The 22,669-nt window shown below is 39.6% G+C and overlaps 3 protein-coding genes across 3 annotated transcripts in view; 2 read left to right on the forward strand and 1 right to left on the reverse strand.

The window, feature by feature from the left end:
- LOC127367720 (receptor-type tyrosine-protein phosphatase S) overlaps nt 1-2,888 on the forward strand; it is a 70,020-nt gene extending 67,132 nt beyond the window's left edge. The window contains exon 35 of the mRNA XM_051407790.1: nt 176-2,888. Coding sequence (XP_051263750.1) covers nt 176-244 — 69 coding nt within the window. The 3' untranslated portion in view covers nt 245-2,888. The remainder of the gene's footprint in view (nt 1-175) is intronic.
- Nucleotides 2,889-6,240: 3,352 nt separating this feature from the next.
- LOC127352378 (GRAM domain-containing protein 2A) lies at nt 6,241-13,610 on the forward strand. Its single transcript, XM_051380741.1, has 13 exons — nt 6,241-6,445; nt 7,127-7,267; nt 7,378-7,435; nt 8,422-8,494; nt 8,833-8,936; nt 9,350-9,439; nt 9,964-10,035; nt 10,123-10,176; nt 10,297-10,396; nt 10,511-10,567; nt 10,687-10,786; nt 11,692-11,802; nt 12,519-13,610. Exons 1-13 carry the CDS (start codon nt 6,405-6,407, stop codon nt 12,532-12,534), a joined length of 1,017 nt encoding a protein of 338 aa, XP_051236701.1. The 5' UTR covers nt 6,241-6,404; the 3' UTR covers nt 12,535-13,610.
- A 758-nt stretch (nt 13,611-14,368) lies between these two features.
- On the reverse strand, nt 14,369-22,034 carry LOC127352305 (alpha/beta hydrolase domain-containing protein 17A-like). The gene is given in 7 exon segments (XM_051380634.1): nt 14,369-17,407; nt 18,563-18,742; nt 19,518-19,712; nt 19,958-20,152; nt 20,154-20,458; nt 20,970-21,055; nt 21,847-22,034. Coding segments are annotated over 5 exon segments (1,098 nt in total). The 5' UTR covers nt 20,456-20,458; nt 20,970-21,055; nt 21,847-22,034; the 3' UTR covers nt 14,369-17,181.
- Nucleotides 22,035-22,669: the final 635 nt, after the last annotated feature.

Here is a 22,669-nt window from a genome sequence, read left to right on the forward strand (position 1 = left end):
AGGAACACTTAATCCTTAATTTATCTGAACAATTCAACATCACTCATCAGTCCCAACAGACAGTAAAGTCAGGATTTTAGCCTCTGCTGCTATAGTTTTTGCTGGACCCAGCACCAAGTTTGTAACAATGATATATTTAATTTAATTCAATCTGCACCCTCTCTCTCTCACCCAGGATGAGTACCAGTTCTGCTATCAGGCTGCTCTCGAGTACCTGGGTAGCTTTGACCACTATGCAACGTAAGTGAAGAGACAACCATCCATCCATCTTTCTGCTTCGAGGTCCACAAACAAAACCAACAAGTGAAAGAAGAAAAAGACGGCCTGAAATAACGTGAACATTGAAACTTTTTCCGGGAACCGGGACAACCAACAAGGACAAAAAGCAACAACAAAAACAGCAACAACAAATCTGTGTCTAACAGCAACCACACTCATCAGGAGTTTCCCCCCGAGGAGCTGGTGGGTGTGGAGACTGTCCATGTGTAATCCATATACTTACCTCAGTGTTCCAGTGTGAAGGACGTATAATACATGTGTGTTGTGGTCAGCTATCTCCAATATGAACCAGTGAAATACAAACGGCTTCTGAACAGGAATTATGATACTATATGTGTATAAAAAAAAAACAAAAAGAAAAAAAAACAAAAACACAAAGAGCCTGGATATTTGCTGCACCCTAAATGGGCTTTTTATCCTCAACTTTGTATCTATTGGTTTGGTGTACTAAGGGGGTTATGAAGTGCAAAGGTGAACATTTCTATGTGTCCGTGAGTCTATTTCAAAGGTGTCTACTGCTAACACAGGTAGTTCTGGTTATAGTTTAAAGCAGAGGACTAGGTTATGCCCCAGCAAAAGCCTACAGTGCGGACTCACCACCCGGAGGACTGTTGGAGAAGCATGCGGATGCTCATCTACCCCGACGCACAGTGCCAAGAGAAACCATGCAGCGTGAACTGTGGTCTGCAAGGAGAGCCAGCATTAACATAGAGTCAGACTAGAGACCACTCTAAACACGTTGGCCAAGGATCAGTTCACACTCCCCAATCGCGTCCTTGCTGAGTAACAGCTGGCCTCAGAACAGTGATTAAAGCCCATCATATCCTCAACGGGGCTGAGATTTGTAGTCCAGTGCATTCTTCATTTAACAAAGCTTGCTTGCTATTTGCTGTAGTCCTTGTTCATCCTCCAGCTCAGCTCCTCTTGATGTCAGCCCCATTGTGTCAGTTCAGCAGTGGCTTACTGAAAGAGATGCTAATGAAAGAATTGAGCTTCAAGGCCTTTGTTTCTTAACTTTGCAGCAGTTCTTAGCCCATTTCTACAGACATGATTTTTTGTGTGTTTTTCTTGTATGTCTTTGCCTTATGCCTACTTATTTCTTGTGTTTTAACATGCTGCTTAATGTTTACGCGTTGTGTGCTAAACTTTTATTGTCATACAGTATCTTAAACTGAGGATGAAAGTTGTTTCCTGATTATCTTCTTCCTCTGAAGCTTACCTACTTGAATTGCACCACTTTGCAGTTAAATCACTCTGATATTTTACTATTTAAGGCTACTGAAAGATAATGAGAGAAATCCCAAAAATATCAGCGAAAATACTAAATTGCTCACTTTCAACAGTCCTCTCCCCTCACCCAATCATCCCACCTCCATTTGAACTCCATTACAATTCTCTCCGTTTCTAAATCACACTGTACAGAACATCCCTACTTAACCAAATGATGTTTTTTCCTCCTCTGTCTCCTCCAGTACAACTGCACACGTCCTTGATATCGATATATATCTTTTCTTGATTTGACATATAATCATAATTGGTCCCACGTGGTGATTGAAGAGCACGGCGATGTTCCAGTGTCCATCGGAAATCTTGGGCAATTTCACCAATTTTGTACATACAGTCTATCATTGGAGTCCTATACAGTACAGTTACATACGTCTGAGCACAAGATATAACGTGGGATTGGATGTGATGTAGTTCTTATCGTCGCAAAAAAAAGCCTTATTGTTATCGTTCACTTTGTCATATTTATTTCATATGATTTTTTAAGATATTTATTATTCTATTTTGTTACTTTTTACGTATGTTTTTCATTTATTTATTTGGGATATCTAGCAACTATAACCAATAAGATGTTGTTTACTTGTTTCTTTGGCGAGCCAATGTTAAAGTATGATATTGTCACTGTTTGTTTTTTTATTTTTAATGGTCAGTTTTGGTGCTTTTTTATTTGCTTTATTATGATAAAGTATGCCCTCTGTGTAGGGTGCTATTTGATACTGATTACTGATGTCCGACTAGTTAGCTAGAGATGTACATTAGAGGCAGACCTAGTTTAAGTTTACAGTGATGCCCTTTTATTGCCCTCCCTCACTCGACCTGCATAGTCACAGCAGTGGTGTGATCAGAGCAACAGAGGTATGATCCACCCCAACGTGATGTGGTTTAGGGGCATCAGAGAAATTAGATATATAGAGCAGACCTGTAGGTGACAACCTCAGACAAGCTGCTGGTATTTAGTTTGCTGGAAAGCACATGGTAGCAAGTGTATTTTTGAAAGAGAGTGCTACACGCACACACACACACACACACACACTCAAAAGTTATTGTTAAAATCTGAAATTATTCTGATATGAAATTTATGTGTGGTCCAGAAGTCTTGACAGTGTGTGACATATATGAAATATGTTATTCCTTGGATTTCTAATGATTATTGTGTCAAGAGAAATATAAAAGGCACACACATAATATGAAATGTGTTGAGGGCCAGCTCTGATGACGCCATCCCCCTCACTTATGTACCTGTTCTTTCCTTCCAAACCATGGATGTAGATATTGTATCTTGACTTTGTATTAAAAGCAGGATGATTGGATATACAGCACAATGAGCTACTTGATTCCTGTGGGTTCTTTGCCTTTGCATTCTTTCTTTCTTTTTTTTTTATTATTCACTTCTCATCCACTAGATGGGACCAAAGTAACTGAAATGCACTTCTGTCACAGCACCCAGCTTTTACTAAATACACTGCACATAAAATTACACTGAGAAAACATTTGGAAATTTGGATCAACTTGGCCTTTTCTGCCAGCAGAGTGCAAGAATCTCCCGTTTTTCAGATGGTTTGGGGCCACAAAATTAAACTTCATGCAGTTCAGTACCATATCCATCAAATTTAGGTTTAATTACAATACTTGTTTGGTTTTCAGGTACTTCAATATTATTGTATATATTGGACCTTTCAGAAAAATCCAGGTTTCCCAGACATAATGATGGCTTGTATGTTGACTCTACAAGTTTGGAACTGATGACTTGATATGACATGAACTCTGCATTAAAACACAATAGACCTTTTTCACAGTAGCCATTTTGACATGAAATAGTAGGGTAAACACAGGTGTTAACAATGATACAAATTAAAGTTCTGTTTCATTTAAGTCAAACAGAGTCAGGATGTTGTTGCTTTACATGTTGGCTCACTGGAAAGCCTCTGCTACACTAAATGGACTCTAACACTGGTAACACCAATTTACCCTACTAATTAATATCAAAATAGCTGCTGTGATAAAGGTCAACTACACATACAGGGAATATCTTGGGGGAAAAAAACATTATGCAATCTTGAGCATGAAACTTAAATTTTGATATTTAGACCAAAAAATAAAATAAAGAAATAGCAGCTGGCTCGGCTCTGTCCAAGAGTAACAGAATCAACCACACAATCCCCCCATATAAAATCACAACATGTCACTGTTGCATTCCAGTTCTGTATGAATTAACTATATAATTTATTAATTTGTGAGTGTTTCGCTGTGTTTGTAGGTGGATGTTGATTCTTTTAGACAGAGGCTAACTGATCTTTTAGTCCTCGTGCTGGGCTAAGCTAAGCATTTCTCTACTTTCTCTTTAAATCTATAACATTCTTGTGACAACTAGCGTTACCCTTGTGATTAGGAGATGAAGAGGAATGTTGCTCCATACATAATTGATTGTGTCTGTTTTCAGTACAGCCGGCACACACCCTTACATAAGATGTAATCAGCCATTCACTAAAAATGAAACTCGCCCTGGAAACATCTGATCGCACCACAGCTTTCCAGTAACAGAGATATAGAAGGCTCCTTTGCCTACTTAAATGTAACATACAGACTATGACTATGATCTGTCTGTTGATATGAAGAGCTGCTGCACCTGAAGAGCACTATGTCCCTTATCGCATAAGTGTGTTTGGCTGATCCTTTAACCCAATTCTTCCTCACTATCTCTCAGAAAGCCAGCTACTCATTTGTACATGTTTTCAAGTTGTAAGAGGAAAAAGAGAAGAAAGAAAGGGAGGATGTGAGGAATGTATTGTCCTGTCCATCACAGAATAATTCCTGTGTAGTTTTATTTGAATGTTTTTATGACTCTAAGCTGCATTTCCTTGTTGAGATGTGTTGAGACAGGCCTGGTAACTAACGCCTTCAACTGTAGTTAGGAGACTGTTCGTAATGAAATCAATCTCACTCACCTGTACAAGGAAGTGTAAAGTAACACTGTTTTCCCTCAGCGTCGACACTGGTGACACTTTATACACACACAAAGATGAAAGTCAGTGTGACCCTGAACTCCAAACAAACAGTTACTGAGCTCAATAGATAATGTTCATCTGAAAAGGCTTGCATCAGTGTCTCTGTGCATTATGGGAAGTTACATTCATCCATACACTTCAATACAAAACACTGGAGAACAATAATTCAGCAGGCCCATTTATATATTTTAGCCATCTTTTTCAGATTATATGGATAACAGTTATATGGACTAAGGTTAGAATTTACATCTTATATTTATCTTCGGCAAATCTTTCTCATATATTTTGGTAAAATTCCCTTCACTAACCTACACTTCAAATAGCATAACATGCGTGCCTTCAAAAGATAATGCAATAAGTAAAAATTTGAAAAAGCCCACAATGAGAAAACTTTGTTATAAAAAAATTTGTAGTTTCATACTGTTACATGTATCTCCCAATGTGTATTCAGGATTGCAAGTCTATAGAGATTTGTAATGTCGAGGCAGACAGCCGCCTACCTAGAGCCGGGGTCTGCTTGAGGTTTCTGCCTCTTAAAAGGAAGATTCTCCTTCCCGCTGTCGCCAAGTGCTTGCTCATGGGTTCTGTTGGGAAAGTGTCCTATACAAATAAAACTGCACTGAACTGAGTTAATGTGTAGACAAATCTGTAAATGAATACATACATATTAATGGATGTCTAAACTATTTGCTCCAAGAGCTGGAAATACAGACAAGTCATCAGTTACAAATGAGGTGGGCCTCTCCACTGGCTGTCTTTTTACACGTGACTTTTAGTACACTTTTGGCGTGGCAGAGATCTGTAAATGGCGTGGCAGAGATTAAATGGTGGTATGTGTGGAGAGATTTGTAGATAGATACCAGAAAAAGGCTCTAAAGATTATTGGCGTGGATGAGAACTAAAGAATTATGCCATCACCAAACTGAGCCTACGCAGAAGACTTGTGACAGCTGTTGTTGGAGACATCACATCAAGAAGTGTTTATGGCTTCGAGAAGAGACTGAATAAACACTTCCTCAGCATGAGACTGCAATCCTTAACCTCAAGGACTTCAAATATTGACAAATCAGTTTCATAGAGTATCAGCAGATCAGTGATAGGTTCTCTGAATGGTATTCATAAAGGTTGTATCTGCAAAGGCAAAATTCTATATATGTTTTTTTACAGTTGTACAAGGATGACAAGGATGAATTGTGTAACCCAGTTAATGTTTTTTGTGTTGTGTGCCAACATTCAACATCACTCATTCTCTGATATCAATCTATGCAGGCTGAGCAGGCTGCAGGAGACATAGTGTGACTGTCATTTCTCTCACACATGACCACTGTCACTGCATACCTGTCTGTCTCACAATGTGTGTGTGTGTGTGTGTGTGTGTGTGTGTGTGTGTGTGTGTGTGTGTGTGTGTGTGTGTGTGTGTGTGTGTGTGTGTGTGTGTGTGTGTGTGTGTGTGTGTGTGTGTGTGTGTGTGTGTATGCCTGTGTGTCAAAAGGTCAGGGCAGGTTGCACCATCTATAGCGTCTGTTGCCATGAGAAACAGAAGCTGTGAAGAATGTGTGGCCTTTCAACCTGCCTTCACTGATTGGTTTTGTTTGAGTGAAGATTCCCACCTCTCACCGCTGATTGGTAGACTTAACAACGAGAAGCCAATCCTTAAAATAGGCTGTCTTTGTTTCTCACCTGTCCCTTACTGCTTCAAGGAAACAAAGCCAAAGAATCACAAACACAGGAGGTGTTTGAATGAGTCTGTAAACCTGAAGATTTAGTCTTACACTGTATGTATGAACGTCTGTGAGTGTATGCATTTCTGTGAGTTTGAAGTGTTTATTTGCCATTATGACTCTAAAACCCAGGAGATTTTCACTGGACAGCTCTATGTGAGTATAAATGTTTTACTGTTTTACTCTTTTTCTTTAAATGTCTCTGTCCTTTTAATGTCCTTCTTAATATTTTGCTGAAATTAGACAACAATATTCGTCTTTTACAGCTGACCAAACATATATATAAGTCACTGTAAGTACCAGGTGTGCAAGATACTGATTACAAAAGTGAAACCATTCTCCAGGGACCCTGCTGTTGCCCAGAGACTGCTGACTAACCGCAGGCCTAACAGGCAGTAGACAGTCAATACATTACATATATAACTTTCACACAGAGGAACTACAAACAGACAGAGATATCTGATTGGATTCAAAAACAAACAAGAGCATCATTCACTTCTTTTACCTATTTGCTCTCCAGTCAACGGTGTTGTTGATGCTACATGTCAAATGTATGTATGAAATCCTTTGTGAATGAACTGCATTCATTTCTGTGAAAAATCTGACCTAATGAAAACAATGAAAGTAAAGATAATGAAATGTTTAGCATGCAGGATTTGTATGCATCCACACTCCAATACATTCACTGATGTTCCCACTGGGTAGAAATCCATTTATTATCCTTTTCTTTTTGTATGATTTCTTTACTTGATGTTGTTCTATATCTGTCCCACCTGTGTGCGTCATATAAAAGCTGGTTCATCAGCCTGACATTTATCTCCTGCTCTCTTGGGACAGCGGTCTGGACGGAGTCGGACCCATTGGCGGAAGAAGAGGCAGCAGCATGTTTAGTAGTAAGAAATCTAGACATAGTCTGGACGATGCCCGACTAGAGATCCATGAGCTGAATCACAGCCTCAACAACAACGTGACCCTCAGGTACACTACATTGCAGCTCAAGAATTTTAACTTGTACGTAGACGAAGTCCTGATAACATCCTTATCTTGTTTGTCTTGGTGTGGTGCATTTGTCCTGTTTGTGTTCTCAGGACGCAGACCATAGCAGAGGAGAACCTTGATCAATCAGATGGGCTCTTCAGCAATCATGTAAGACAGAATGAAAGCGACTGTAATCAATATTTTTATAATAACAATTCACCAAATGACAATATGACAGCAATGTGACATTGTGAAATGGGTTGATGGACCTACAAAGAATTATCACCTGATTCTGTACCTCATTGTTCAGCTGCCCAGCCCCCAACTTTCCTGTTTTGATTCACTTTCAACGCTCTCATAGCAGCAGTTAGTTGCAGCTTAGAGAAAAACCTATAATCCTCTGTGCACTACCTGCTCTGCACCAAACAGACACAGCTGGCGAGTAGCTGGTGAACACAGTGGACTGAGTATTGGACTTAGATTCATCAGGTGTCCACCAGAAACACCCAACTGAATGTTAATGTTGCTCTGTAACTGCTGCGTGTGTAGGTTAGCAACTGTTTGCTAACAAGTTCACCATATCAAGTTATAAGGTGATAATATGTGAGGGTTGACAACGTGTTCCCGGTGCCCCAGAGTGGCCAAAAAATCAGTTTACTAACAAAGGCTTCATGCCGCTGAGGATATGGGATGAAGGGATGAGAATGGAGGGATGAAGTGGTATGGAAAGGAAGGATGAGAGATAAACGGATGGAGGGAGATATCAGGTTTGCGGATGACGAGATGATGGGAGGGAACCGACTCTGAGTGGGGGTGCTGTCTCCTCTTTTCTCTTATTTGAGCCTCAGTGGTTCTTGTATTTGAATAAGAGAGAGAGAGAAGGGTAAAAAGAGAAATAGAAAGGGCTTCAGGGGGAGGGATGTGGAAACTGTGTCAAAGAGGGATTGAATGGATAAGGTGTGCTTAAGTAGTTTTTGTGTGGAAATGAGATGAGTTCCAGGCGTGGTCTGTGTTCCCGAACCTAGTTATAAAACTGAATTTACTGCAGGTTTACAGTCAAATATTTCAGATAGCAAACACCAAACCTGCTTTTTCTATACCCCAAATACAAATCCCAGATACATCACTCAACACTCAGTATTTGTTCCCCACAGGGCTTCCTGAAATACAACAAAAGCTTCCACAAACTGTTTCAAGAGATACCTATGGGGGAGAGCCTGACACACGGTGAGTCGAGCTGAGGACAAGAGTCTGTTACTTATTTGTTGATATTGATTGTGGAAATCACATCACATTGTGTCAGGTTTTAACTTTATGTCTGATTAAGTGTGCCTCATACATTGTCTGCAAAGTGGTCTGCAGTGACTGAGAAGCTGAAACACTGTAATAAACGATGCAGCAGGCATATCTCTGTCTGAAACTCCTGGGGTTTTTTTATTAGAGGAAACACCTGCCTCACAACTTCTAATAATACCTGTGTGTGTGTGTGTGTGTGTGTGTGTGTGTGTGTGTGTGTGTGTGTGTGTGTGTGTGTGTGTGTGTGTGTGTGTGTGTCTCTATTGTAGCATTCACCTGTGCCTTACAGAAGGAGGTGCTGTATCATGGAAAACTTTTTGTTTCTGACAACTATGTGTGTTTCTACTCATCCGTGCTGCTCAAAGACACCAAGGTAGCACGCTCAGACACACTGAAGCCTAATAACACTGGTGATATTATTTAACACTGAAATGTCTGAAAACAGCTGTGGCCCTACCTGGGGCTTTCTCAGATTCAAAAATCACTTTTCAGGAAAATGAAATTCATATTTTTTTATAGAACAGACATTTTCAGCTTACATGTCCCAGAACTTGTAAAAGAGTTTTCCTAAAAATGTGTTTTCATCCCCAGCATTCAGGTTTTTACCCTTATATGAAAGACTGACTTCACAGAAGGAAATTATTTTAGGATATACTAACAAGCTGGTTCTTTACCTTGGATATCTGTGTTTGAGGTTACATTTCACACGTTCTACACATGTAATATGATGTTAATGTCTCCTTGAAGGTGGTACTGACATGAAAGTATTTTATCAACATATTGCAGGTGGTGATTCCTGCGTCCAGCGTCAGGGAGGTGAAGAAACATAACTCAGCTTTATCTATGTTGTCTATTCAGACTGCTGATGGAGAGAAGGTGAGAATTCACACTTAAATATATATAAATATATATATATATTATTATTATTTTAAGGTTCACGTTCTTTTTTATGTATTATTCTTTATAATCTTTGTTATATTATATTATATTAATGTTATTACTATTTTACTTCTGTGTTGTTTTGTATGTGTTTATGCTGTATTTTGTATATTTGTACAATGGCTCATTTAGGGACAAACTAGCTAAGCCTGTAAATGCTGTGTTATATGGCATGGGTACATGTCCCTTTACGCATTAAATTTAGTAGTAGCAGAGCAGTAATTTATAACAATAATTAAGTGAGCTTGACTTAAATTTGTCCTGTGGTTGTAGTGTTAAATACCAATCAATATAAGGAAAGATCAGAAAGTGAGCTATAAGGAAAGGAAATTGTTTTTAAAATTCCTGTGGTGAAACAGCTCATCGAGCCAAGACTTCAAATAAACCTCCTTAACATTGAACATAGTTTTAATTTGTTCCAGGATTAACCCTTTCTCTCCACTCTTTTTTTCTTCTTTCAGTACTCATTTGTGTCTTTAAGGCACCGTGAAATGTGTTATAAAGTCCTCCAAACTGTCTGTATACATGTTCAGGTAGGTGTCACGCACATAAAGGCATCATTTCTCAAGAGAAGGACATTTTCATGTTTGAACTCATGTTTCTGTGTTTGTGTGAAACAGGAGAAAACTGTCAGCCCGCTCTCCTCTGCAGAGAATGAAGCTGATCATGAAATGGTATTTTTAATGCTCATCTAACTCAACCAAACCAGAAACTACATTTATCTTGTTATAGTCGAGTGAATATGAGCATAATGTGCACTGACAGACTTTCCGTGCCCCTGTTCTTGTCTGCAGGCCTCCAGTTATTCCAGTTTGGAAGACTGTGCAGATCATGATCTGAGCAGACAGGATAGCATTTATCTTGATAACAGCTTTCATCAGATGTCCAGTGAAGGTGAGAAAATGATCAGGGAGACAGAGAGCAGTGTGTAATGGAGTAATCATCAATCTAATTGAAATATCTTAGCAATACCACTGAGTGCAGCAATGTATATTTTTGCCTCTCCAGATCCAACAAGATACAACTCCACCCATCAAAGCAGCTTAGCGGATGAAGACGACAGAGGTAAGAGCTCACAGATACACACACACACACACACACACTTTAATATTTACTCAAGCTGCCTATAACACATAGAGGAACGTGTCATTATAGAATATCAAACTGATTTTTCTCCCAAACAGCTGCATTGTGGATTTGGAGGATCATCGAGAGGGTCACACCGTTCTTCCTCCTCAGAGAAATTCAGAATTTCAGCAGTCTCTTCTTCCTCTACTTGATGCTGTGAGTATCATTATTCCTCACAGTTAAGGCTCCATCTCCAGTGCTTTAACTACATTTACACAAGTACTGCACTTCAGTCCAATTTGAGTAGTAGTAGTAGTAGTATTATCATTTTTTTTTACGTTTTTCAGCAGTCTCTAGCTTCTTTACAAATTTAGACCTACAAAACATACATTTAATATACAAAACAAATTTTCATCCTCAGAATACAATGCAAAATAAATGAAAGATTAATTAAATATATATATATATATATATATATATATATATATATATATTTAAAACATTTTTATGATAATACTTTTACTAGACTTACTTATTTTTATGTCATGGGTTTGTTATTATTATAAATTTTTTTTTTACAGTTGTACATTTGATTATGCTGCGTAAATTCTGTTAATGAAAAAAAGTTGGAAGTTGACTCCCTATGTAGTTATACATGGATGTTTAAAAAAGCATTTTGTTAAGCTTGAGCTAGGACTTAGAAAAGTAATAATAATAGGCCTTAAAATTATCTTTCAGCTTTATGTAGATTTCTCAACCGACAGACACGTTGGTATGTTGACTAACTGGACTGGCTGGAAACTAATGTCTTATTATTAGAACTGTACAGTACAGTCTGCTCAACTTTTGAGTAATTTTGCACAACACACTTTTACTTTCATTAAAGCCTGCAGTATGTAAGGTAGTGTAAAGCTACACAAAAATTCTGCTTAAATATTAATGCATTTATAATTAGAGCCATCCTGCATAATACTTTTGATACTCTAAGTATATTCTGGCTATAATTCTTTTACTTTAGTAAAAATCTGATGACAAGATTTAACATTACTTTAACTTTAATTATAGTGAGTGAAAAGTGCATTGTAGTGGGTGGCATCCAGTTGACTATTGTGTGTTTCTAGGACGGTGTTGCTCCTGTTGGCGTCTGGGTACATTGGGCTGAGAATCATGGCACTGGAGGAGCAGCTGCAATCTTTGGGAGCCCTGACTGAGTTGACTTTACACCACAGAGAGTGAGTAGACACACAAAAAGAAAAAAAGATTAAAGGATAGAAATAGGCGGAAGTCATTTGTGAACTGTTGGGGGGGGGGAAGAGTGAAGGTGGATCAAACCGGTTTTGGCAACTTTTAAAACTTACTGGTAAATCAGATTAGGTGTGAACAGAGCAGTTCTGCAGGTTCACAACAGCCACCTGTACAATAGCTAAGTGATTACATTCCATTCGTCACACCCATGCATTTAAAAGTTTACATGTTGAGAGGATGCTTTGCTCCAGTTTTTACATGAATGGATGGTCTCCACTTAAATCTCTTAGAAATGTATTTCTATAAATTGAAATTAATTTAATGTGTAATTAAATAGTGGAAAGTAACTAAGTACACCTCAAGTTATTTACTTAACTACACTTTATACTTTCCATTTGAGGTTACTCCTAACCTTTTTACTCCACTATATTTTTTAAAAGGTGCAGTTACTTTACAGATACAAGTCATGTGTAGTTAAAAGCTACACTAAAATCCTACTTAAATATTAATGTATCTATAATTAGAGCCATTCTGCATATTACCTTTGATACTCTTAGTATATTCTGCTGATTATACTTTTACTTTTACTTTAGTAGAAATCTGAAGGCAAGACTTTTATTTTAACATTACTTTTAGTTGACTATAGGATTAGTACTTCCTCCACCACTGTTCTCTACTCATGTTGCTTCCTCTTCCTCTGCAGGTACCAAGAAACATAACCAGTGGCAGGAAACAAATCCTTTTAGGAACTCATGCAATGCACCACTCTGTTAAGATCCTGCTGTAGATTGATCCTGTCTAGACAGACTCCCCAAAGCATCTTAGCAGTGAAACATACAGTAGTATATTTTTCAGTGAAAGAAGTTTTGTCCAAAGAAATTTACAGTGACTTCACTCACAGTAGAAATTAAACCGCTGTGTGAGCAACATATACACACGATGCATTTCAGCAATAAGATGCTTTTGGGATGTCTGAACCAGACCTCACATGGTGAACAACATGGACGACAGACTGTTGGCAGAGAAGCACCAGGACATTATTTCTGTTAGGAGTGCACTCGTTTTCTGCTGACAGATCAAAAAATTGATGCACGAGGATCTCCTGCACTGAGCCATATGGAGGCAGCCTGCTGAAGCCATGTTTATTTCCTGGCCCATGAACAGCTGAGCTCAGCTACAGTAGGAGAGGTTGCTGGAGTCTTGGCCATCTTAGATCAACACAACCTGCAACACAGAGAACACAGGGGTGAATCCTAACCAGGAGGAGAAGGAAGCCCTTTGTTATGCTTGATTTGAAATAATTTGTATCTTAGGAAATCAGGGTTCACATTGTTAAGTGATGGAGCCTAGTGACATTTTATTTTAATGACAACAATCAGCCAGCAGAGGGCAGTCACTCCCTAAAACTGTTCCATGAGGCACCAAAGAAGGATTTCACTTGCACCAGAATGTCTGCAAATTACAAATGTTAATTTTTTTCTACAGTCCTTTCTGTAAATAGATATTGGAGAATTTATGACATGACAATTGCATTTAATATTTGGTACATAAATTATTGGATATCTGCTCTATATCGTGTTCATTTAAAAAATACACAGGTGTATGTTTGCATGTTTAAATCTGATATTAATTGAAACACATTAAACTATTCGAACCCTGTACATTATCTGAATGTATCCCAGCCAATCTGGGAATACTGCAACTTTTTTATCACTGACTGATCTTTTACTCATTGTTATTATCTTATGCGCTCATGAGTAAAAAATTTTTAAAACAATAAAAAAACAAAACAATACAGTCTGTTTCATATTTTTGTACATAAGTGATCTTTTTTATTATTTTGTTGTCCATAAAAAGGTCAAGGTTCAGTCCCATGAATTAATTTCATTACATCATATTCTCAGTTCAAAAAAAGCAACATAAAATTACAAATCATAATACAAAGAATAGAATAGGTAAGTACAGTAACCATATAAACAGCCCACTAATATTGTCTACCCCCCCCCCCCCCACCCCCCACCCGCCCACCACTGCCCCACTCATACTCTAGCACAAAACTCATAACAATACATCAGTTAGTATCAGCAATAAAAAAATTCAAATGAACGTCCCGTTTTTTTTAAAAAGCGCTTCATTATTCCAATGCCATGAGTTCAGCTTTATCCTCACATAGAATACATAATAGAGATAACTTCCCACCCCGTCACTTGCTCTGCAAAACACAATAGACATGCATACAGTTTTCACTGTTCAACCCTCCCACCCCACCCCTTCATCAATAAACATTCAGGGCCAGAGGATACAATATACGGCAACCATAGTGGTGCATCAATAAAACGACAAGTTTCCACCCTGTTTCATGAACCCCATAAAGGAAAGGTGGATCCAGTGGTTTCCCTGATAACACGAACTGTCCGGGAGAAACTGAGGCCGACTTCTTCCTTCAGAGAGAGGCGATAATTCTCTCTAATTCTGACAGCTCAGACCCCTGGTTCAAGATGGTAACAGATTTCCATTATTTAAATATCAGAGACACGAAGCACAGGATGAGACTGGAAAGATTCCCTGTTCGAAGTGATGACAGAGAGCGAGTGGTGTTCAGTATCCTTTCCAATGCTTACCAAGACCCACTTGTACTCCCAAAATGGAGTAATCAGATCAGTGCTAGTTCAGTACATGTTCCCTTAAAAAAAAAGCGCAGCTACTATCACTGAAACTGATGGGTCTCCTTTGCAGCAGACACATATAGATCTGAAACCAGTTCTTTTACTTTTTCAGGTCGACACACAGGGCCTATTACTACTTATTCAAACATGATGTTAGTATCCTTAATGCTGGCCTGTAGAAGACAGTCAATAATAATGAAGACACACAAACTTACATTTTATACCCTTATTACACTTTGGATGCTTTATACAATAGTGCTGAACTTAAGACCTGCTTTTGTCATGCTTGATCTGATATATATAAGTGTAAATATACTGTATACTACAGTACATGTATTACGTGTGTGTATGTATGTGTGTATGTTGTGTTTGAATGTGTGTGTGTGTGTGTGATGATGTGCAAAGGTGTGTGTGGTGGAACCTGCACCACACTAAACAGTGAGAGGCTCAAATATGGCTTGTGTCAGACATGAAGCGTGCTGCCACCCATAAGAGAGCTCCTGTACATTTTAGGGCCACAGAGGTTAAACAGAGCTAGTAGGCATGATGTCCACGTCCTGGCACCCGATCTGAATCACACTGTTAGTCACAAACGTTGACACGCATGGTTCTGAGACAAACAATCCATGGCCCTACACTACATCAAACACGTTCGGATTAATTACATCAAGACAAAAACGTTTGAAGAAAGAAAATGTGCTGAGGGTGAATAAGAACAGGAGGCTGACTAACCCTGGTAATGAGTGCTACTGGAACAAGACTTGGAAAACAAACTGTGCTGCTGTAAGACCACGAGTTAATCAATATTACACAAAAGAGATTCTGTTGAAGCAAAAAGATTATTGTGAATAAAACTGACGTAATCCTCATTAGTTTGGTGAACTGAGCAGCTATTTTGCCTCCTTACACCTTAAGAGCCTCCATATGCAGCAAGAACAACAAGCTCCAAAAAGGTGTATGTTCACCAGAACAGACACGTTATTCACAGACCTCCTCAACAGCTGCACTTCAGACTTTAAAAAGGTATAGTTCAACAAAAATGCTTTTCTCACCAAGGGTTACATTAGAAGAAGGGGGGGGGACTATTTCTTGTCTGGGCGCAGCCACTTCCGAAAATGTTGAACTATTCCTTTAAATCTGATCTTATTGGTGCTGTTACTTAGTCAGTGCAGTCTGCCCAACCTTAAAACATCACGCATCAGTAAATATTGAAGGGCTACAACCCTCTGTTTAGAGCCAACCGATCTAATGTGACTAAGTAAATCTGCACTTCTATAGCTGTTCCATTAATGCCAAAGAAATGCCCACATAAACAGCGATATCCTCAAAAGACCTGTTTCCATTTCAACCACAACGTCATTCTTGATCACAAATACATAGGACTGAATGGGGGGAAAGCAATACAGGGAAATCAAAATAATTCCCTGTAAGTTGCTGCTGCAATTCTGTTGGCAGTAAAAGGCTAAAGCTACAGCACAGCGAGGAAATGAAGTGGAAGCTGGCCATTCTGTGATCCCATCAGAGTCAGAAATGAGGGAGAGGAAAGTACGAGACACCCAACAGCCATACAGGCTATGACAGTATTCCAGACTAGTGTATCCACCAGAAAAAGGAGAGGAGATGGACCCCCAAACCACACGAATAAAGTAGGTTAGTGTTAGCTGGACAACAACTTGGAAAATGCCCTGGCAGTCAGATGGATGTCCATTATCAGGTAAACAAGGAGTGGAGGAGGGGGTCTGGGGGAGAGGGGGTCTGGGGGAGAGGGGGGCACATGCTTGACCAGTGTTTGTCCACTGGAGAGAGAACTGGTCAAGCTGTGGAGGTATTCTTCATACATACTCGCGCAAAAAAAAAAGAGAACCAAAAGAAAAAACCCATCATTATTGATAAGTTTCCATAAGCTTCCTCCACTTGCAGCTGTCCAAGTCATCAGGATGTCCTTCATTTCTTTCAGCACTGCCTCGCTCAGAAACTCTCACACACACATACAAACATGTGCACGCATTACTCAGGTGTCACAGGCCCATGGAGATATGAATATGCACTTACATCCATGACCCATACATTCACTAACATGGCATACTAAAAAGGACCAGTGTGTAAGATTTAGTAGCATCTAGCGGTGAAATTGCAGATTGCAGCCATCTGAATACAGCTCAGATTTTCAAGCGTGTAGGAGAAACTATGTTGGCTGCAAAACCGATTGTTACACGAATAAAAACATACCTATGAATATTATATTCCATTTCTGCCAATAGATCCTCCTAAATGTAACACACTGGACCTACATCTGTGTGCCTTTTTTGGACAAAGCACATTACTGTTATTTCTTAATTCATGTGTGTGACACATTTTAAAGCTGCAATTCAAAACTTCTCTCACATTAAAAACCGTATCTGTGAAGTTGATCATTCTCAGTTCTTGTTTTTAGTGTTTCACCACACTCCACCGCACAGATGGATGCAGCTGATGATATATTAAAAACCATTCTCACCTTTAAAAGAGGACATTATTTGAACATGTGTTGTACTGTGAAAAGTAAATTAAAGTTGTGTTGTTTCAAAGACACACAGATGCGACAAAAATCACACATCCTTTTTTTAAGTCAGTTTCTCACCCATCACGCCGACATCCTCACTTAGTTTCACACGCACACTGTCTCATTCATACAAACGCATAGAGGCTGTTGCTTGTTTCTCAGGCATGCTGTGCAGCCAGGTCCTGGTTGATGAAGCGCCGTAGCCTCTCCAGGTACTGACTGTAAAGCTCAATGTCGTTGTGACCGGCTCCCTCCACCCAGAGGGGCTCCACGGCCTTGGGACAGCGCTCGAACAGGGCAAGGCCGTGAGAGAAGTCGATCACCTCGTCCTCTGTACCGTGGATGATGAGCACTGGAGACGGGATCTTTGACACTTTCTCTATGCTGGAAGAAAAATAATAGAGGCTGTTAATGCACTAGAAATACTAGAAATTTTAGACGATGGGATATTTTTCCATGGGTACTAACTAACAATGACAAATAATAACAATGTCCATGTTTGAGATACTTTAAAGTGATATTACACCTAAAATCGGTCTTTTGAGTATTAACCAGTAGCTGTAAAAGGTTTGCTTGATTACAATGGATTCCACTAGAGACAGTTGTCATTGCTGTCCATCCAAATACTAATAAGGTTACCAACAATCATTATTAAATTAAAATATGGCTAAATTCACTACAGTGCATTTTAAGAATATATCGTGTGAATGCAAATTTTTCTGAAATTTCACTTAGAAAGCACTCCAAACTATCAGATAGGAAGTTTTATTTCGGGCTAATCTAAAAATGTAATACCTGACAAATCAAGGTGCTTCATCACATTATCAGCAGAAAATATAGACCCCAGGGAGAAGGGCTGTTACCAAGGTAACAATCAATGGGATTGGGGATCCAAATAAAAAATAAACAATAAGATCTTGTAAACCCATTAAATGATACGCCACATTGCCCACGGTGGTCTAATATATCCAAACATATTAAAAGGGGCAAATAAATCGATATAACTGGTATGAAAAAAATATGACGGTAGATTCATTTTCTATTGTCTCACAATACATCAAAATATTGTCCAATCTTATTCATTTTAGTCCAAAGTGACTCACAAGAAGCGCATTCAACCTCCACAGGAACAAGAGATAGATATGTGACACAGCTTTCGTGTTGCACTATAATTGACTACAATGCTCCTACGTTCAGCAATTTCTGCTGTATTTGTGCCACTACAAATATAATATTTTTCTCTGGATGATATTGGGCAACAGCGGAGCAGCTGATTATAACATGGGAGAGATCTGTGAACTCTTAATGGACATTTGCATACTTCCTTTTCCACAGTGATAATTTGACTTTGATGTAAATAACTGAATTCAAACACAGCCACTGTTCTATACTCTTTACATATACCTTTAAAGTTTACAATGCTATGAGTCTTGGTACTAAGAGATGATGATCTGAGTGAACTGTCACTTTTTGTCACAATTTTTAAAGAAAATATTCTATTTAAAATATTGATATTAACTAAAATACAGAGAAACCTACTTAGGGAAGGCATCAAAGCAGTATGTTTTCTTGGTGTCTGGAAAGGCCACTCTCATGCCAGAGGTGAGAGGAGAGTGGAGGACCACAGCAGCGCACTCGAACCGTGATGCCAAGTCTACTGTGGGCACCGTGCCGATGCTCTGTCCATACAGGATGATATTTTCAGGACTGATGCCATACCTGAGGCAACACACACACACACACACACACACACACACACACACACACACACACACACTTTAGCAAAGAATATCAGAATGAGAGTCCCTTTTATTCTGCAAGTATGCAAAAGGGCCGATGTGCCGTGTACAGGTGTGTAGTTTTCCATATGCAGATTAACATGGTTCAGTAAGTCTTTCAGCATAGTAAGCACAGTACAGTGACTTTTATGTAATAAACAAAGTTTGAAAGAGAACATCATAAGCAAAGACAGCATATTGCTTTACCTGTTTAAATACAATCTCAAGCACAGAATCAGGGACTGTGTGAGTAAATTCGGATTTTGTATAACACACAGTAAATGTTTGCTTTCTTAAGTTTATTATTTTTTCAATGGTTTCAGAAGTTACTCTGTGTTACCACCTAAGTTTCTACTAACATTAGGCTCATTAACCATGCTGGCAGCAGATAAACAAAAGGAATATTTAAATCCTGCTGCTTCATGCAGAGCATAGTATGTGACAGCCAATCATCAGCCTGTTTGATAGAGAGCCATTGTCTAGCTTTGATTTGACTGGCTGATTGTCAAAGAGAGGGTACCATGGTCAGCAGGGACAAAGTTTGTGTATAACTGAGCCAACCAAATGTTACTTTCACAAAAACAGTTGCTGGCTAGTGATGTGAGTGACTGCCACTGATTTGATCCACCAAAGACACTTTAACTGGCATTTGGTGCTTGTTGGCTGTTCATTTCAGACCCTGTGTGGATGGGAACGAACAGTTTGAGCCTGCTTACCGGGAGCGCAGGGCGTGCCAGGCAGCATCAATGTCAGCGTAAAGGTTCTTCTCAGAGGGCTTGCCAGTGCTAACACCGTAGCCTGAGTAATCATAGGAAAAGATGTTGCAGTTGATGCGTGTGCCTAAGCCGATGTAGAAGCTGCTCATCTGGCCCAGGTCTACCGCATTGCCATGGGAAAACAACACTGTAAACCTTAGAGACAAAGGAGGATGAAGAAAGAAGGAGGAAGATAAGAAACAGGCAGAGGCTAAGCAGGGACCGTGCTGAACTAGGAAGCCCCAAGTTGATGGGAAAACATGGGTACAATGGTATAACTGAGACAAATATATTTGACAAGGTGCCCTATTTAAAGCATGAGTAAAACACAGAAATAGAGGGTTGCAATTTGTGTGTGTAGTTTCAGGCTCAGGGTGTTAAGGGGGTGGTGTGTGTCTCACCTGGCATTAGGGGCACAGCGAATGTACATGCAGCCCACCCTGTTTCCTCGACTAGATCTGGTCAGGAATACATCCGTTACATCCAGCTCTCTCTGTGAATACTGGAACTCCGCTCTCTCCGTGAGATGAAGCTTCCACCTGCCTTCACCCCCACTACTGCTGCTGCCACCACTTACCCCTACCCCTCCCCCTCCCCCCTCCTCCCCCTCCTCCCCCTCCTCCTCCTCCCCCTCCACCTCCACCACCACCTCCGCCGCCTCCTCTGTCACTTCCACTACCAGTGCCCAGTCGGGAACGCAGTCCTGGGGCTCCAAGAGAAGGCACTGCAGCCCCGGAGCTGGATCCAGAAGCAGGTCCAGCTCCAGAACCTGGATCTGGGTCAGGGATAAGGGCGTAGGTGGGCTCTGGAGGGAGGAAAGCCAGTTTGGCTGCAATGCGGCTCGGGCAAGGGGGGCAGCAGAACAGGCAGCATAGCTCTCGTATGGACAGACCGTTCATCTTCTGGCAGAAAAATAAACATGGTAGACAGAGTAATTAGGTGGCAGGAAAACAATAAACAGCATGCAAGAAGCAAACCCTTTCACCTCTGATTCACAGCAGGGTTTGCCTCAGTTTGTCTTACATAGGAGGCACCTCACCTTGCTAAAACAAAGATCACCTCGACTGTCTTCTGAATTTTTTTTAATGTTTTTATTAAATATACTATTATGCTTATTAAGCTTCTACGTCACACAGCAAAGGGCACATATTTAATTAATAAGGTGAATGTTTCAATTGTAATCTCAAGTAACTAAATTGATCACGAGATGTGATGCGTCTGCAGGTTTAGCAGGTGACTCATTGCTTTATCACATCCTATGTTTGCTTTGCAGTTAATAATCAGAGGAGAATATTGCAAAGTCAGGAAAAAAATCGTCTTTACAGGTAAGGAAAAGTAGAGGTAAACGGTTGCCACAACCCCTAAACAATTTCCTGGAGGAAACCCTGCACAGATATCCCGTTATGAACGTACCTGGATTCAGAAATCCCTGGGTCTTGAAATGAGCTGGCACACAACAGTGCCAAGGTTTTCTGGTCTAGTCACTTAGCCAGCTGGGTCTTTAAAAAAGAGAGAAATGAATACATATTAAAATGGCTTGACATCATGTGGCAAAACACTGTACATGATGACGTATAGTCATAAGGGCATGACCACTTAGCTGGTCTGGCCTTTTAATCTCTAAGCTCTTTTAAGTGCTGATATAAAGTGACATGATAAATATTAAGAAGGCCAGGCTTTATAAACTGTAGCTCTTGGAGCCAAATCAAAATACACAAACAATGGGCAAAGGGTAAATAGTGACCTGGCATCACAGCTATGAGGAAGAGATAGATTGAGTCAAAGATAAAGGACTCCATACATGAGTTCAACCATCAGTTGTTATTGTCATCACTTTACAGCTCTTATAACCAGCCTGCTTATTATGGCGAAAGTTGCAAGCATTTATGCATGTTACTGAGGCTGCTAAAATCTCACTGTGGGATTAAAGTGATTCAAATGCCCTGATGTGATCGTGGACATTGGTGACTAATTACAACACCCCCTCAACGCAGACCCAGGGCGACAGGGAGCGACTGATATGCTAACGGTAGCTTCATGGTTAACAACGATATTAACCTCTAACGTTAGCCAGTAATGTGGGCACATAACAGGAGCTGTATGGTGACACAGGCATTCATACAGCTGGAAAGGGAGCTAAGCGACACGTTAGTGCCATTATTAGACACTACCCGCTGAACAGGTCAACGCCAGCTATGAGGCAAAATATCATCACTTATCGTTAGCAAGGCGACCAGCTAGCGGCGGCGGCTAGCTCGCTACCTCGCTAGCCTCAGAGCTAGCTACTTACCGATTCACAGTAGGTTGGCAGACAGGCTGCTGTGTCCCTATATGTACACAGAAGCAGCACACGACTCCGAATATCCTGCTTGAGTCTTGACATGGATGGTTTTACTCAAGTGTACTGACAGATGTCGGTGGCTAGCTAGCTCAAATTCATGGCAACCAGATATTTTTTTTTTTTTTTTTTTCTACTACTGTCCGACTAAACCCGGATGTGACGTAAGGGCCTATTTCATTTCAAAACTTTATTACAATGAGTCCGGATATTATTCATTATTATTATTATTCATTATTATCGCGTTTATATCGCACAAATAGTGGGAAATATTTACAGGGTTGTGTGTAATGTAAATAATCTCAAGCCAGACAGTTTTGTTTCCTTAAAGGTTATTATAGCTAATGGTATAACAGTTATAGTGGATAAAATAGGGTTTTCTGTTTTATTTTTAATTCCGACATAAAACATCATATTATAGGATACAGTATGACGCAAAATAACAAAAAGGACATGTTCAATCTAACATGGGAAATAAATGAAATGAACTTAACAGCAGGTCACAGTATATATATCTTGTTTCTCTTTTATATTCACTTCAATCTAAATGTTTAAAACCGTATCCAGTGGTGTATTCACTTCGTTTATTAAATAATATAATACTCCATTACAGGTAAAGGTCCTGCATTCCAAATCTTACTTAAGTATTATCAGTAAAATGTATTTGTATCAAACGTAAATGCCCTAAGTATGCAGCAGAACTGCCCTTTCTGGTGTAATATTACTAAAGATTAAATTATTTGATTAATACTACTGTTATAAACAGTAGGCTATT

This window comes from Dicentrarchus labrax, unplaced genomic scaffold (assembly GCF_905237075.1).
Source record: "Dicentrarchus labrax unplaced genomic scaffold, dlabrax2021, whole genome shotgun sequence".
Lineage (NCBI taxonomy): Eukaryota > Metazoa > Chordata > Actinopteri > Moronidae > Dicentrarchus > Dicentrarchus labrax.

Coding starts and splice junctions, on each gene's coding strand:
- LOC127352378 (XM_051380741.1), top strand. CDS start 6,405: ATGACTCTAAAACCCAGGAGATTTTCACTGGACAGCTCTAT. Junction 7,436..8,421: donor ATGGGCTCTTCAGCAATCAT/GTAAGACAGAAT, acceptor TGTTCCCCACAG/GGCTTCCTGAAATACAACAA. Junction 8,495..8,832: donor GGGGGAGAGCCTGACACACG/GTGAGTCGAGCT, acceptor TCTCTATTGTAG/CATTCACCTGTGCCTTACAG.